Genomic DNA, 15,614 nt, shown 5'->3' with positions numbered 1-15,614 from the left:
AATTGAACAAACAAGTGTTACTGGTTTTGATCAATTTTCTTTTCATGGTTCTGATTTCATCGTCATATCAGTGTAGACATATTGAACTAATTTTAAAAACAAAGCAATAGATTGCAATATATGCTTATCGCCAACAAACAAACGTATTAATTAATAATTTACAGAATTAAGTTTCATCCTGTCCATCCTTTTGTGGAGTTTAAGTGGGATAATGACGATCTTTTATTAATCTGATGATTACAAGATTATCATTCTTTATTTGTGGGATCACGACGGTATTCATCAGAACTGTGGACGGCGATATTATTAAGTGAAAAAAGTAAATGCAACTTTAAAAAAAATATAGACATAGGAAATCGCTCTAACAATGAGAGAAAATTATATTTCCATATCATGATCTCATTTTTTACGTTTAATGTGAATATCAAAAGTTATAACAAATTGGTCACAAAAGCAACGCCCAATGTACAATGGCCGGCAATAAAAACTTTTCTGTCACGTTAAAATCCAAATGTGTAATTATAGTATATAACGGTACTAGGCCGATATGGGTTATATAACAGATGAGGTTGAAATATTGTAAAATCGAGGTGGAGCCGAGATTTTATAATCAACCGAGTCTGTTATATCCATATCGGCCGTATGTTGTTTTATAGTTTTCTTTATACCAATAATACTTAACATTAACGATGATTTATTTGTAAGACTGACATTTCTCTTTACTTCAAAAATTAAATTTAGTTGTCATTTGTGCCGTAACCGTAGCAACGACAGCAAAAATAACGGTCTCGGTCTGATAATTTTGAATAACGGCCTAGTCTGTTATAGGTGTCATATCAATCAAGCATTGAGTACTGATAAATCCTAATAACAGTATGGTATAAAGAAAATACTTTAATGACACTGACATTTAAATGATGGCTGACTTTTTTTGCCGGCCACTGTACACACTGTATTTTTATATTTGATTACTCTATTACATACTGTCGCGAGCAATAAATTTTGGTCGTCAATGTCACAAATTTAAAAAATTTCCCTGCCTGATTATGCCCACGTCAACAAAGTGTCAAAAAATGGAGAAAAAAATGACAATCAATGTCATACAACATGATGATAGGTTATGAATTATGATATTTACGACTGTTTTACAATGGAGCATTTTCGATTGCGTCAAAGAATGACCTTGACGATCAAAATTTATTGCTCGCGACTGTACATATTAAGGAGCAACAAGGATACGTACTATCGATAATACCATTGTTCGATCTCGTGGAAAAAACCGTGTTGTTTCGTTTTATTTTTTACAAGATATAGATCTAGCTGCTAAGTGATAAACCAATAATATTTACTAAAATCTGTACACGTATATCTCGAAATTTTATTTGAGTGTCATGATGACGATATGTGTGGTTAGTCAACAAAACAATCGATGAAATATATTTAATTCATATCTTTAATCAATTAATTAATTGCAACAATAAATATGCGCAGTTCTTATTCGCATTAGATACTACATTAAATGTCAAAAGAGAACTTTTAGGTTTGTCTTGTGACTACCAAGGTGATTAACAAAAACGTGTAATGATGCGGTTCAATTTCAATAAAGATTAGGATTGAATTTATTACCGCCCCGCGCCATGGACTGGGTATCTAATGACTATCAATAATAATAATTATTATTATAGACTTGGCTTCTGTCACAATGCAAAGTATCATTTATTTGGTTTTTATAGTTTGGCTTTGTTTTTGAAATAAACTCAGTGTCCTATTTTTCGCCTATAAACTCTAAAATGTCAGAACACTATGCCATCAAGTTTTATGTTCGTTGGGGAAAAAGAGCAACGGAAGATTTTGAGATCTTTTAACAGCGACATACGGAGATTCTTGTATCTCACATTGTTCATGTTTTTGATGGCATAAGCAATTTACGGAAGGTCGTGAAAGATGCGAATAGGAAGGTGGTTCTGGTGCTCTACTTTTTTCCACTTTAAAGGCATCAAAACTGTGCCGCATCTCCCCTATAGTCCTGACTTCGCCCCATGTCATTTCACTGATTTCTATCTGTACCCTCAAGCGAAAAAATAAAAATAAATGGATGACGTTTCGAGAGTGAAATTGACGCTGTCCAAGGTTTAGAGGGGATTTTGAAGATACTCTCTGAGAATGCCTTCCAGCACGTCCTCGAGCACTGGCAGCACCCATGGAATAAGGTACTTGCACTTCGGAGAGAGTATATTATAGTATAAAACGTGACAAAAGCATTAATTTAAATGATTAATAAATAAAGATTATCTTCAAGCGGTCGAAAATCGCGCTTTTGTGTTTCTCCATAGAAACAGTTAAAGTCGCATTTTTTTGTGAGCGGAGTAGAAATACTTCAAGTCCTAGAAGTAGAAGTGTCCACAGGCGACTCGACCGAGTCAAATGTAAGGTCATTTAAAACAATTGTCATGATTTATTTATCAATCACACGAAATATTTAGTAATTAAGTTATCTCTATTAAAAAAAAGCCTCTAAAAAAGCGAAATAACGAAATTATTAGGTACCCAATATTTAAGCGGTTCCACTGTGGTGTAACACGAGTGTGGGCGTGTCAAAATCAAAAATAGCAAGATGGTCGTTCAGTGTTAAAAAGTAAACAGATGTAAGATGTAACCGTTTGCTATTCAAGTTTTGATATTTTTTGTTATTTAGCGAATAACTGAAGTATGCCCGATGCTATTGAAAACCAAATGCGTTGCACACCTTCAGAATTGGCGCAGATCGCGGCAAACTATGCAAGGATCTAATCCCACCAAAGTCCCGAAAAGTGTATGTTTTTTACACAATACTTCCGATGAAAAGCATCTGGCTACAAAAGTAAAAATTTCTGAGTTCACTAGAGGAAGAATTATAAATTATTATTGTAGGTTATGTTGTGTGACCGGTGCTTGTAGATGCAATGAAATGACCAGTTTGACAATGGGAGATATCGAAGATTTGGGCTATGCTATCTTAGTAAAAGTTCAGGATACTAAAAATTACAAATCGCGATAATTCATCATTTTGGGAAAGTTTTAAGTGGAAATTTGCAGAAAGTCGATCGGATACTAATATTATCAAAACTTCAAATACCAATAACAAGGGAAATAGAAATTAAAATTTCAGGATTGTAACTGCAGGAAAAGAAAATAAATAAAGTGAGTTTATGTTCGATTTTTTTTTTTGTGATCCACTTGAAAAAAAAATAGTAAATACAGGCTGATTCACGTAGCCCGTTTCTTAGAAACTTTCTGATTTCCCAAAATCGTATTAATACGAAAATTGGTAGCCGACTATAATTGACTGCTCCAAGTTCAAATGAAATATTTTCAGAATGGCGACACTTCCGGAAATACCGCAAATCGACGCCACTTTGTTTTTTTTAAATGGAAAGGCCCCATTTTGACTTCATATTTCGATTCTGCGTTAAATTTTGAGTTTAGAACGTCCATTTGTGAACACTTATCTATCATCGTTTTTGACCTATGTCATCTTTTTCGCAAAAAAGCGGGGTTGCAGGGCTTCATTAAAAAATGTATTCCTGATTTATTATTTACTCCTGAACCATTGGAAATAAATAATTGATTTTTTTTAATTGAACTGTTTAAAGCCTGGTCGATCTTTTGCGCCATTAGTGAAATTTTTTTATGTTTCATACGCCTACTGCAATTTTTCAAAATTGGTAATCAAAAAATGTCGAAAACTTAATTCTTTTAAATGGCAAATGACACTAGATGTAAATGTAAAATTTAATTCTAAGGCTACTTTTATTAAAATTGTGTATACCTATTCCCAGCCGTTTTGGCCTAATTTCTATTTTTTGAATAAAATATTCTTTTTTTATCAAGCAATTGTTTTATTTGAATTTCCATTTTTTTTTCACGTGTGAAAAAATGTAATCTTCATTTGCGCATTTCCTGAGTTACAATACTTGATACTTTGATTTTCTTCATCTAATTTGCCTTCAAAAATTAAATTCTTTTTTTAATGGTTGTAGAAAAAATAGTTTTTGTATTTCGTGGCAAAATTCGTGTTTTGTTGGCGCATTCGAAAGAGTTTTTGGTCGAGACCATCAGGTAAAAAAAGATCGTTTTTTTAACACGAGAAAAAAAATCAAGAACATTTCTTTACACGTGAAAAAAAAATCGTTTTTTTAACACGTGAAAAAATGAGAAACTTTGCGACTTGATAACGATGCAAAAATGTCACGTTTTTTTAATGGTTATAGAGAAATAACTATTTTTAATTTTATGGGTCTAAATGAAGTGATATGGGAAAATTGATTACACACGTTTAAAGCCTTATGGCCCATATTCACCAACGCCAGTTAAAGTTAACTGTAGGTTAAAATATACGAAAATATTGTTGTAACAATAGGTAACTAAGGTAACGAAACATTTTAACCTACAGTTAACTTTAACTGGCGTTGGTGAATACGGGCCTATATCAAGGGAGTTTAATCCTAAAGTTTCATAATTTTTACTAATTTTTTTTAATAGGGTTTAAACTTGACTCACCCGGTACATGTGAGAGACTACATACACGTACCTTGCATTTATTTTTCATGGAATAAAGTCAGCATTATTATCTAAGTATGCTGTTAATTTTAAACAGGCTGATTTCAATTCAGAATGAATAAGCATTACATTCAAAATGTTGTGTAGTATGTTAATTTATTTGCTAATAAAAAATTGGGTTCTAACTACAACTTATGAAGGTTTGAGACTCCAGTTTTGCTTTATCCAGTTCACTTATTCAATTGATTGTAGATTATTATAAGTAAGTCAATTTATTAATAAGTAGCAATTTTTATGTAAATTATGACAGAACATTTGTTATTATTTTTTTTTTATGTTGAAAAATAGATCAAATATTGTAACGTTTATTGTGACTGTGAATTAAATTTAAAGAAATAGGTATGTAGAAAACAATAATTGCCTTATTGCTCATTAACAATTTATGCAAAATGAACGTGAGCTTCACACTAGAGAAAATTAAACTGAAATTCGTTATTTTATTAGAATTATCTGATTGATTTACTGACCCTTCAAGATGCTCTTTTATCCCGATGAGGCCCCATTTGAAACATTCCAGGGAGACCTCGTCACTTCACGGTGGTGTACCTAACCTTATACAGAGTGATCAAACAAATCAGGGGTGCTACCTCATCTTTGTTTTATGGAAACGTTCGTCTTTGCTTGATCGTACACTGATTTGTACTTGCCATGCAGTTGTTTTATTGGTTGCCTACCTCTCGAAAAATCAATCATTAATTGATTAATTATTATTAATAATTCATGTTTTATCTTCAATGGTAAAACTAATTTTACCACTTATTCTGGGATAATCTTCTGTTTGTTGTAATTTTTTTGGAACAAGTATATCTTTTCAAAGTACTTGAAATTAAATATTTGTCATTCACTTCCGAAAAGATATTTAACAGAGTTAACAATAAGTTGGCATGATGTTTCAGCTAATCTCACATCATGGAAGAGTGGCTTAAGATTTCGCTTACGTTAAGTTTGATTGGTTTTTTGAAAGAGTTTCGCCCGTCAGAAGCGTTTTACTACGAATACTTAGTCGGTCCCAAAAACTTCACAGAAGATCAGGTCAATAGAGAAGCTGTTCCTACATCGATATACTCCACTCTAGTACTACAAGTGTTTGCGTTTTTGATCACCGATATGTGCAGATATAAGCCCTTAATTATTGTTCTAGGGTTGTCCGGAGTTATTATGTACAGTTTAATGTTGTGGACCACGAGTTTGCTTGGACTGCAAATAGCTTTAGTATGAAAGTGTATAACTCAATAAAAAAGTTTTTATTTGTTTGTTATGCTAGGGTTTCAACGGATTGTTTTACGGAACAGAGGTAGCTTACTACACTTATATTTATGGTAAAGTAGACAAGGAACATTTCGAAAGAGTTACGTCACACACAAACGCGGCTATTCTGGCAGGACGAACATCTTCAGGAATTTTAGCACAAGTTCTAGTCTCAGTGAAATGGATGGATGTTGAGCAACTCAATTATATATCGTTGGGTGGTGAGTAAATAATAATAATATGTAATAACAATCAAAATAAAAATGATAATATAATCCAGAAAAATAGTGTAATGGAAAAAAAAATCATATAAATAATGCTTTCTAAGAAATTATCATTACTTGATATAAACATCTGCAATGAATGATATATGTATAAATCCGGCCTCGTTACCGTGTTCCCCCGTTTCATAACAACAAGTTTTTACTTTAAATAATAAAGAATAATAGTATATTATATATTGAGGGAGAGAAATGCATGATTTTTCCTAAGGTGCAGTTTGTAGCCAGAGGGAAAAATGAGCATTCTCTCCAGAAGTATATATACTATTTTTTTCACGGTAGGGAGTAGAAACAGCACAAAAATCTCAAATTTTAAGAATAAAAAAATGATGACAAATGAGTTGTCATCTTTCGATGAATTTAATGGAATTAGTAGTTGCCTTGACAACACAATTAGATTTTTGTCACAACAGTCAAAAAAAATGAAAACTCCCATTAAATTTTTGTCACAACTGTCAAAAAAATAAAAACTCCCTAGGGAGCAAATATGCAAATATGCTCCCTAGGGAGAAAATGCTCTACTTCTGTCACGATGTTGACACCCAAAAGTTGATTTCTACTCCCGATCGTGAAAAAAAAAGATTTTGCACTGATTTCTACAAAGCGCCATTCAGTTCAATCATTTTAACAATAAACAATATTTTCCAGCTATGGTTTTGACAACTCTGTGGGCCTGCCTTTTGCCATCAGTAAAAGAAAGTATATATTTTCAATCTGAAGAAGTTGGTCTTCTGCCGTTTTCAAAAAAGGTCATGTCCGCGTTTGTTGTTATTAAAGGACACTTCACTCAAGCGTTCACCAACCCTAGGGTTGTTAAATGGGGAATGTGGCATGGTTTTGCGATTGCTGGGTACACCGCGATGGAATATTATATTCAAGCTTTGTATTCGCTACTACAAACTGAAGATCAAGATTTATATAATGGTGCTGTCATCGCCGTACAAACTTTTCTCGGATTTTGTGCATCTCTCTTAGCTGGCTACGTCAGTGTTACTTGGAGAAATAAATTAGATATGGCACTGGCTGCTTCTTCCCTAGTTGAAGGAATACTTGTGATCGCAATCTCACAAACAGAGAATATTTTTCTGTGCTATTCACTGTACATATTGAACAGTACGTTGGTCTATTTTATGACCACACTAATTATGGGACAGATTGCTAAAGAAATAGTAGAAAACAGTTACGGTCTGGTTGTTGGTATATTTACATTTTGGGCTCAGGCCTTTACTGCAATATTGACAGCAGTAGTATCGTCAGAGGGTACCGGTTTTAACTTGGATGTCAGAGGACAATTCGTTGTTTATGGAAGTTATCAGTTTGGTATTTGTCTCATTTATGTTGTCATAGCAATCACAAATTTTGTTGTGAGTAAGGGTACGTTTATGTTGGAGCTACAATGAGCGATAAAAGCGGCAACAAGAGCGAACTTCCATGGTTTTCAAATGGCAATTCGCTCTTGTCGTCGCTTTTATCGCTCATCGTAGCTCCAACATAAACGTACCTTAAGAGCTCCCGCGCACTAGCAACTCCTATTATAGGCAAGTAAATAGTTAAGTCACCGAAAAAGACAAGGATAACCGTCGACATATAGATATGAACTGCTAATGTACGTCTACGCATCCAAATTGTACAGAAAGAGAGGGAAATAAACCATGGGCTCAGTTCCTTCTCTCTGACATTTTCTTATTGGCCTTTCGATAATAAATGACGTCAAAAGAAAGAAAGCGACAGTCTATGGTTTATTGCTGTCCCAAAAATGGCGCACTAAGTGTGCAGTTCGGTGTATGAGAGATTACCGTAAACGTGAGAAAAATGTTAAAAAAATTCTATTGGACTTATGTATTTGGTGATTTGGGGGCGTTTGAATGTGGCACTTAACATGACAATTATTTCTAAATAATATGTAGTAACTTGTCATGAAAACTACTTCGAATCGTACATATTATCAATTCACAAAGTACAATTTTTTCTATATTTTTTTCATGTAGGTACATTTAAACATCCTCGATAAGGTAGTAAGTAGTTAGTGCGCGAATTTTGGTACACGCTGTATGTCAATGGTTTTATTACATGGATTTTGTAGAAAAAGCAACTAAATAATCGCCTATGTTAGAACAAGCCAGGTTGATTTACCGGCAACAGTTTCCTCGAAAAATAGGACGTGTTGTTTCGATTTAAAAATCCCCCATGTGCGAGTGCGAGGTTACATGAGTTAAGTGTGTTCAATTTCTGTGATGAAATAGTTTCTTTGCAAAAGTTGTTAGCGCGGCGGAGCTCTAAAAGAAAAAAATCTGTGAAATCTTGGATTAGCTCAAGTTTATTTATTAATTTCATAGCATGACAAATTGTACCAAAATATTTAAACTAATAAAGAAATTAAGAAACAAAAACTATTTCAGATATCTTTTGACTAGTAATTGTTTAGTTACTAAGGCAGATTACCTACAAACTCTTTAGTATTTCAAAAAGATTATCTGAACAATTTGGGACGCAGAGATCAATTTGCAAAAATTTGTTGAGTGTTAAACTCAGCATAAACTCGTGCAGGGTATCTATTAATGATTATTTGGTCCAGCTTGCTATGAAAACTTGTCAAATTTTGAATGTGCCGCTTAATACTGAATGTTACATTTTTAGGTTAGGTTGTTGGTTTTTAGCCTGAAACAAATTTCAACTGTGTTTTGCTCCCCCTAACGTTAATATACAGGATTATTCAAAATGATTGTAGTCGAAGTAGGCGTGAGAACTGAATGTAAAATTTATGGTTGCCGCTCAACTTAAAAAAACATCAAAATGATGCGAATAAGTGAGTACTGACTACACACCGTTCACACACGGGAGTTACATTGCGTGCAAAACAACTCAATATTTTTAAAATTGATTGCAAAACAACTCAATATTTCTGGATTCAATCGTTAATTTAACAAAAATGACACTGACAGTTCACATGAAAGTGGCAAAAATGTAATAACATGGGCATGGCCTACTTCGACTACAATCATTTAGAATAATCCTGTATATTAACGTTAGGGGGAGCAAAACACAGTTGAAATTTGTTCGGTCATGGGACCGCCCCGTTGAGACAACGCTAGGCAACTCCACCTCGACCCCCTTAGTGTGCCCTCTTTTCTCATTTACAATCCACCCCCGTGACTACAGTTTATTAATCGTCACGCTTTCCTCCCACGTGTTTTGCCCATTTACATTGCCCCAAGATCACACGAACCCCACACTACTCAGAGAGTTACCCAAGATTAAGAATTATTACTCCTACCGTGCATTGTCGGAGTAAACAAAGCACTCCGTGTGACTTCTTTTTGTGGCCCTATTTCCAGCATCGATTAAATAACCTCGACGAGTTGCGTGAGGCAATAGTTGCGAAAATTAGAGCGCCAACGCACTAGCACTTTTATTTAGGCAACTAAATAGTTTAGTCACCGAAAAAGTTTTTTATTCATTACCATCAAGGAAAACGCATCCTGTGTTTGATCCGCGAGTTCTGGGACACCTGTATATTGGTGATCCAAAATGATTGTGGATAAGTATGGCAACTATGTATGAAAATGAATGTGGCAACTGTGTGGGTGGGGTACACATTATTCTTCTCTTTTTCGATATTGAAACATTCAAATCCACTAATTGAAGTCACCGAAAATGTTATTAAAATATGATTCGTTGTTGGGGAACTCTAGTAATTTGTTAAGAAGGAAGTTCAAAAGATTTTTTACATATGTAGTTAATAATAGTAAATTTGTTTTGCAAAATAGAAAATACAACGTCCGTTTGTTGAAAAATTAATTTTAATTTAAATTAATATTTAATTTCAGCGCGGGCTCGGGCTGTTATCTGATTGGCTTGAGAGGCTGGCCTCCGATCACGTGAACAACCTGTTTTTTTTGGATTGGCTTTTATCACAGAACCGTTCGTTAAAAAAAAGGAAGTACAACATAAAACTCTAATTACTTTTTACAACAAGGCCACTGCTTTTGAAAGTCTCCTATTATAATTTTGGTGTCATCCTGTACTTGAATATATTATTATCTCAATTTAATAAGCGACAACACTTATTTTAATAATGTTAGATTTAAATTTTGTCAAATTATTCAACGTTTCCTTTGTTAATAATATTTTACATAATAATTATTTCTATAGCTTTACGCGTTATAAAAGCGTCACGAAACCATTTCCTACCCAGTTTCAAATCATAACTTGTAGACGAAAAATCTACACGAACATGACAAAAATTTTGAATATGTGGCGCTTAAGTCTGTTACTCTTTTACATCATGTGGACTACCGCCCTAGACAAAAAGGTAAGATATAATTTTCTGTTTTATAGCAATGAATAGTATTTAACATTACTAGCATGGTAAAAAGGGTTTTTACTGGCGACAGAAGGATATGACCTTCTGGAGCCAGTAAAACCCGTTACCATGCGTGTGTTGTTGAATATTTTATTTGTTCCTCACTTGTAATCACTTATACAAACTATTAAAAATTCCGGTATTTGAAAAAAAAATCGTATGAGCTTTACACGTATTGCTTTGGAAACGCACATCACTCATATGAGCACGGGTGTTAAATTTTACTGGTGAGCCAGAAAAATTTTACAAGCTTCCTAGTATAATTTTACATGCTAGCCAGTTAAGAGACATTTTCAAGGTGAATACAGTGACTTGATAAATATATTTTTTCAGGCGGTGCGCGAGAAACTAATGGCCGATCAAGACTTCGTCGCTGTGAAAGATAAATGTTTGACTATTTTGGGTTTGACTGAAGATGAATTGAAATTTGATGTGGATACTAGCGATGTTTCTGAAAATGTGTTGTGCTTTTTTAAATGTATTCAACAAGAACGAGGTGTTATAGATGAAGCAGGATCTTTACATTCGGAAAAGATTTTCAGTTCGCCACATTTTACCGCTTTAACTGAAAACGAACAAAATGAAGTAAAGAAATGCGTTGAAGGCGTTGACAAGATAGAGACGTGTCAAGATATCGCCCCACTGGTAGAATGTTTGCATAATAGTCTGTAACGCAATATGTCTTAAAAATTTGAATCAATAAAATAGATAAAAATAAAGTTATATGTACCTACATAAAATGAACATATGAACATCTAATAATATTTATTTAATTTAGATATTTTGACAGAAACAGGTCGATTTTTATTTTTCCTTGCCCACATTTTAACGCAATGGTTTTTGCATATCTGCTTCCAGAAGTGCGCAACCACCCCAACTTTTTTTTTCAAATGGAAGGGTATGTCAAGTGACACCTCGTTTGAAAGACCACTTCGCAAGGAATATAACGCACTATTTGTTTTCTAGATATTTTCAAAGCCTACGTGCTAAAAAATATTATTTTTAATAAGTTTAACATTATTTAATGCAAAAAATGTTCAAAATGGTCACCATTTGTTTGTTGGCAAATTGCAAATCGACAGTAACCTGCATCCCTTACGTTTTGTAACATTTCCGGTGTGATTTGCCTAACTTCATGCCTAAAACAAAGCTAAAACCGAAGAATATTGGGGAGCTTAAGCAACGTATTAGGCATGAACCATAAAATTAGCCAAATCACACCGGAAATGTTACAAAACCTAAGGGATGCATGTTACTATCGATTTGTAATTTGCCAAGAGAGAAACGGTGCCCATTTTGAACATTTGTTGCATTTAATAGTGTTGAACTTATAGAAGTGGTTTTTATTTTTTAGCACGTAGGCTTTGAAAATATTCAAGAAACAAATATTGCGTTGTATTTCTTACAAATCGGGCTTTCAAACGAGGTGTCACTTGATATACCTTTACGTTTGAAAAAAAAAAGTTGGGGGTGGTTGCGCACTTCCAGGAGCAGATATGCAAAAACCATATACGTCAAAATGTGGGCAAAGAAAAATAAAAATTGACCTGTTTCGGTATTTTTTGCAAAAATCACCTATTTCCAAGTTATGAATTTTATTCCAGTTAAAGTTTCCATAGAAGTCCTAAATGAACATTCCATTCTATTTTAAAACGGTTTTTCTAACTGATAGTAAAATTTCGTATGAAAATTCCTTGTAAAAATTGTTTATAAATCTTTTTGCCAAGCAACAAACTTTTCGTCATATGATCAAAATTTTCCGAAAATAAAGAAGGTCTTGTTATATTATAAGTGAAAAAAAGTTCTGGTTAAGTTTTTTTCGAAAAGGTTTTGGACGCTGGGTGTTTATCTTACTATACCTAAGGTTAGATTTATTGCTCTGAGAGCAATCCGTTTTACACACATAATTGTCAAATTATCGCATGACTTAATTTCCTACAGAATTAAATCTAATTGGAGGTGGGAATCACCACAATAATTTATATGAATAACCCAACCGTGGTATAAATGGTGCACGTATTAACTTCTGATATATCGAGTGTTCAATTGGAAAGTTTATTAAGTACCTAGCCTTTGAATTTTTCACAACAAGTGAAGTCTTAGGAGATCGTTGACAAAAGTTAGGTTAGGACCACGTTAAGAAGACATTTTTGAGTAAATTAAATTATATGACATGTCTCTGGCTTACATGTTTAGTAATATTTTTTGAAGTGAAAACTTCTTTAGGCGTGCCACATACATTTTATTGCCGGGCAGTGAATTAGTTTCATGCGATACGGTAAAATATAAGCGAAAATCGTTCGCAGCACAACACGGCAAGCTAAAATCAAGGGAGTCGAGTTTTTTAGCGGAGCGAGCAAAAAACAATCAACTGTGCGTCACTTGTCAATTTTAAATTTTCATTGTTCGTTGTGTTGTGACCTGACTGACCTCAGTGCAGAGCTGCAGGAGTAACTGTATATATATACAGGATATTTTACGGGCGTATCCGAGTTCCTCCCGGTGGTCACTTCTTTACCTGCATAACCCTTTTTAACGGACGAGTTCCTCCCGAGGTTATGGGGGATTACTGCGATAGGTAGTCGACGGGTGGTAGTCGGACTAGATTATAATGAGTAATTTTGCTTGAAATTGGCAATAAATACACTGATGAGAGGGAGAAACAATTTTATTTACAAGGGTAAATTAAAATGACATACGGCATTTACAAATTATACTCTATTTATGTACATGATATGAGTGAACAGTGAGTTTTTTTAAGGCCATAGGGTTTTACATGTTAATTTTTCAACCCCCTGTTAACTTTATTTTTGTGAAAATTACAAAGCCTAGCACTGTTTTTATATTAAACAATAATATTATCTAGTCATTAAAAAAAAAACTCAAGGTATATCTATTTTTGCAATAAAAAATACTTTTGAACACATCTGCTACGTATACGGTTATCACTTATTACATAACTTTCTGGCTTGACAAAATTTCGCACCATTCACTACAAGTTTGCCTTTTTCACTCAGTTTCCATGCTGACACTTTTAAAGAAATAATTAAACTAAAAATTTTACTTTGAAATGGGTCTATTTATAAGTGAGATTTACCCCTGCACCCCACCAAGTCGCAAGAAGTACGTCTTCTTATAAAGAAATCTTTAATTTAATATTTTAGGAAAGGCAAATTCCTAATTACCGGATCATTATTACCACCAGCGCTAATCCCTTACCGTTCACTACCTGCTACAAGACCTGAAAATTTCAGACCGCCGGGAGGAACTCCGCTGCCGCCTATTTTACAAGTGGTAATGAGCCTGACGTAATTTAAAATGCAACCCACATTATATTTCCGAAAAAAGATGGCTACGGTCATTAAAATGTTTGGCTTTTTTTGAAAATGTATTGTGCGTTGAATGTATTATTCCGTCAGGCTCATTATCACTTGTGAAATACCCTGTATAGTTTTATATAAGATAATAAACGATAAAGATACGACAAATATTGTAAGTTTACAGATGAATGTAGGATTTAATACGTAATTCTCAGTTATATGGCTGCAACAATTCATCTATTCGAAAAATTTGTATAGCAAAATGTGAAGAGGAAAATGGGCAAATTATTATAATACAGGGTATTGGTATTGCTATGAAAACTTGTGTTGTGTTCAATATCATCGTCAAGAAAATAAAACTTAAACATCCAAACCTAACCTCACAAATTTTGCCAGAGTGTACCTCTAAAGCGGACGTATTTTCAGTTTCTATTGAAAAATACAGATTTTTGATGTTTATTTAAAAACAGCATTGGATTTAAATAATATTAATTATTTATGCCTTGCTTCTCATTCCTCCAAGTCATCCATAATGATATATTTTTTATAGAATAGGTACATATTACTTAAAATCAGTAACGAGCATTATAGAAGTTTTCACTTCTGTCGTGCGATCTTAAGCACACACTCTTTTTTTTTGTTTCTAGTTTTCACTTTAACTTTTGTTCACTTGAATAAAACTTGGATCCTGACGTCTATCTTGTGCGTGTTTTTTGAGCCGTGTTACCTCGTCTCAATCAATTTAAGATCTTTCTTGGCCAGGTGCGTAAGTTCCGTGCGGGACCTACTGCCAAAGAACTCTCGACTTCGCCGCAAGTGGTGCCCTGAGATCGAGTTAGCCAATATTGTGCCCTCTAGCTAATTTGAACCGTGGCATACTTTGGACACTGAAACCACCTTGAACGATGAGAAATCTGAAATTGATTACGATTAAACGAAAGTACCTAACACCACGGTTGACCTCTTGAATCAATATCACGGAGTGGAATCAAAAGAAATGTTGTGTTTCATGAAATGTAGGTTTAGGAAGAAGAATTTTATATACGAAGAAGGAGCTGTTGTCTATCAATTATTCGAAAACCGATAAACGAGTTAGTAGATGAGATTAAAAAAAAAAATCGGCGTTTGAAAACTATGCCACAGATAGTCATGTGACGCGTGAGAATTTTGTTTGAATGTAGTAATAGTAATAGCTGTTTATACAACAAGAAGTAAAAGTGATACTTTTTGTCACCAGGTGTGAAAATTGTTGATCAACACGCCGTGTAATAAAAAGAAGCATTTATTTCCTCGTGTTTTATACCAGATTTTATTGAATTTTGAAGAAAAAAAATTAACTAAAAAATGTCCCTTACAAATTGTCGAATCTGATCAAGAAATATAGATTCGTTGCCAAACCAATTTGTAATAATAACAACGACTTGTTTATGAAAATCAATGACCTGACGTAATTGAAAATGCAACCCACAAGACATTCGCGAAAACTGCTGGATATTTTAATTTCAATATCCAGCTTTTTCGGAGGTGTATTGTGGGTTGCATTTTCAATTCAGTCGGGCTTATTATCACTCGTGAAATGCCCTGTATTTATCAGGTTAAATGACTAGAAGGAATAAAATGATTTTCATCTAGTTACCTTTCCATTACCCTTGTATAAATACGAAATGCCGCTCTACAAAAAAAAGAAGGCCTAACCTCAAAATATATATCCAAATTCCAAATGTGATTCATTGCGAAGAGATGATATGATTGCAAAGTAAAGATTGAAATTAAAAAGGAGCTAACAAAAGCAAGTCAGAGCTA

At 33.8% G+C, this 15,614-nt stretch overlaps 1 protein-coding gene and 1 long non-coding RNA gene across 2 annotated transcripts; both read left to right on the top strand.

The window, feature by feature from the left end:
- Positions 1–2,538: 2,538 nt before the first annotated feature.
- LOC138128930 (uncharacterized) lies at positions 2,539–4,088 on the top strand. Its single transcript, XR_011158963.1, has 3 exons — positions 2,539–2,645; positions 2,696–2,860; positions 2,911–4,088. It is a non-coding gene; the product is annotated as an uncharacterized lncRNA (long non-coding RNA).
- Positions 4,089–4,193: 105 nt separating this feature from the next.
- LOC138129401 (thiamine transporter 2-like) lies at positions 4,194–7,570 on the top strand. Its single transcript, XM_069045692.1, has 3 exons — positions 4,194–5,811; positions 5,864–6,072; positions 6,733–7,570. Exons 1-3 carry the CDS (start codon positions 5,509–5,511, stop codon positions 7,526–7,528), a joined length of 1,308 nt encoding a protein of 435 aa, XP_068901793.1. The 5' UTR covers positions 4,194–5,508; the 3' UTR covers positions 7,529–7,570.
- Positions 7,571–15,614: the final 8,044 nt, after the last annotated feature.

This window comes from Tenebrio molitor, chromosome 4 (assembly GCF_963966145.1).
Source record: "Tenebrio molitor chromosome 4, icTenMoli1.1, whole genome shotgun sequence".
NCBI lineage: Eukaryota > Metazoa > Arthropoda > Insecta > Coleoptera > Tenebrionidae > Tenebrio > Tenebrio molitor.
The sequence above is the reverse complement of the archived record's forward strand: the minus strand, read 5'-3'. Positions and strand labels throughout refer to the sequence as shown.

Excerpts from the sequence above, each read along its gene's own strand:
- LOC138129401 (XM_069045692.1), top strand. The coding sequence starts at position 5,509 with ATGGAAGAGTGGCTTAAGATTTCGCTTACGTTAAGTTTGATTGGTTTT. Across the intron at positions 5,812-5,863 it reads TTGGACTGCAAATAGCTTTA|GGTTTCAACGGATTGTTTTA; the intron begins GTATGAAAGTGT and ends TTGTTATGCTAG. Across the intron at positions 6,073-6,732 it reads TATATATCGTTGGGTGGTGA|CGCCATTCAGTTCAATCATT; the intron begins GTAAATAATAAT and ends ATTTCTACAAAG.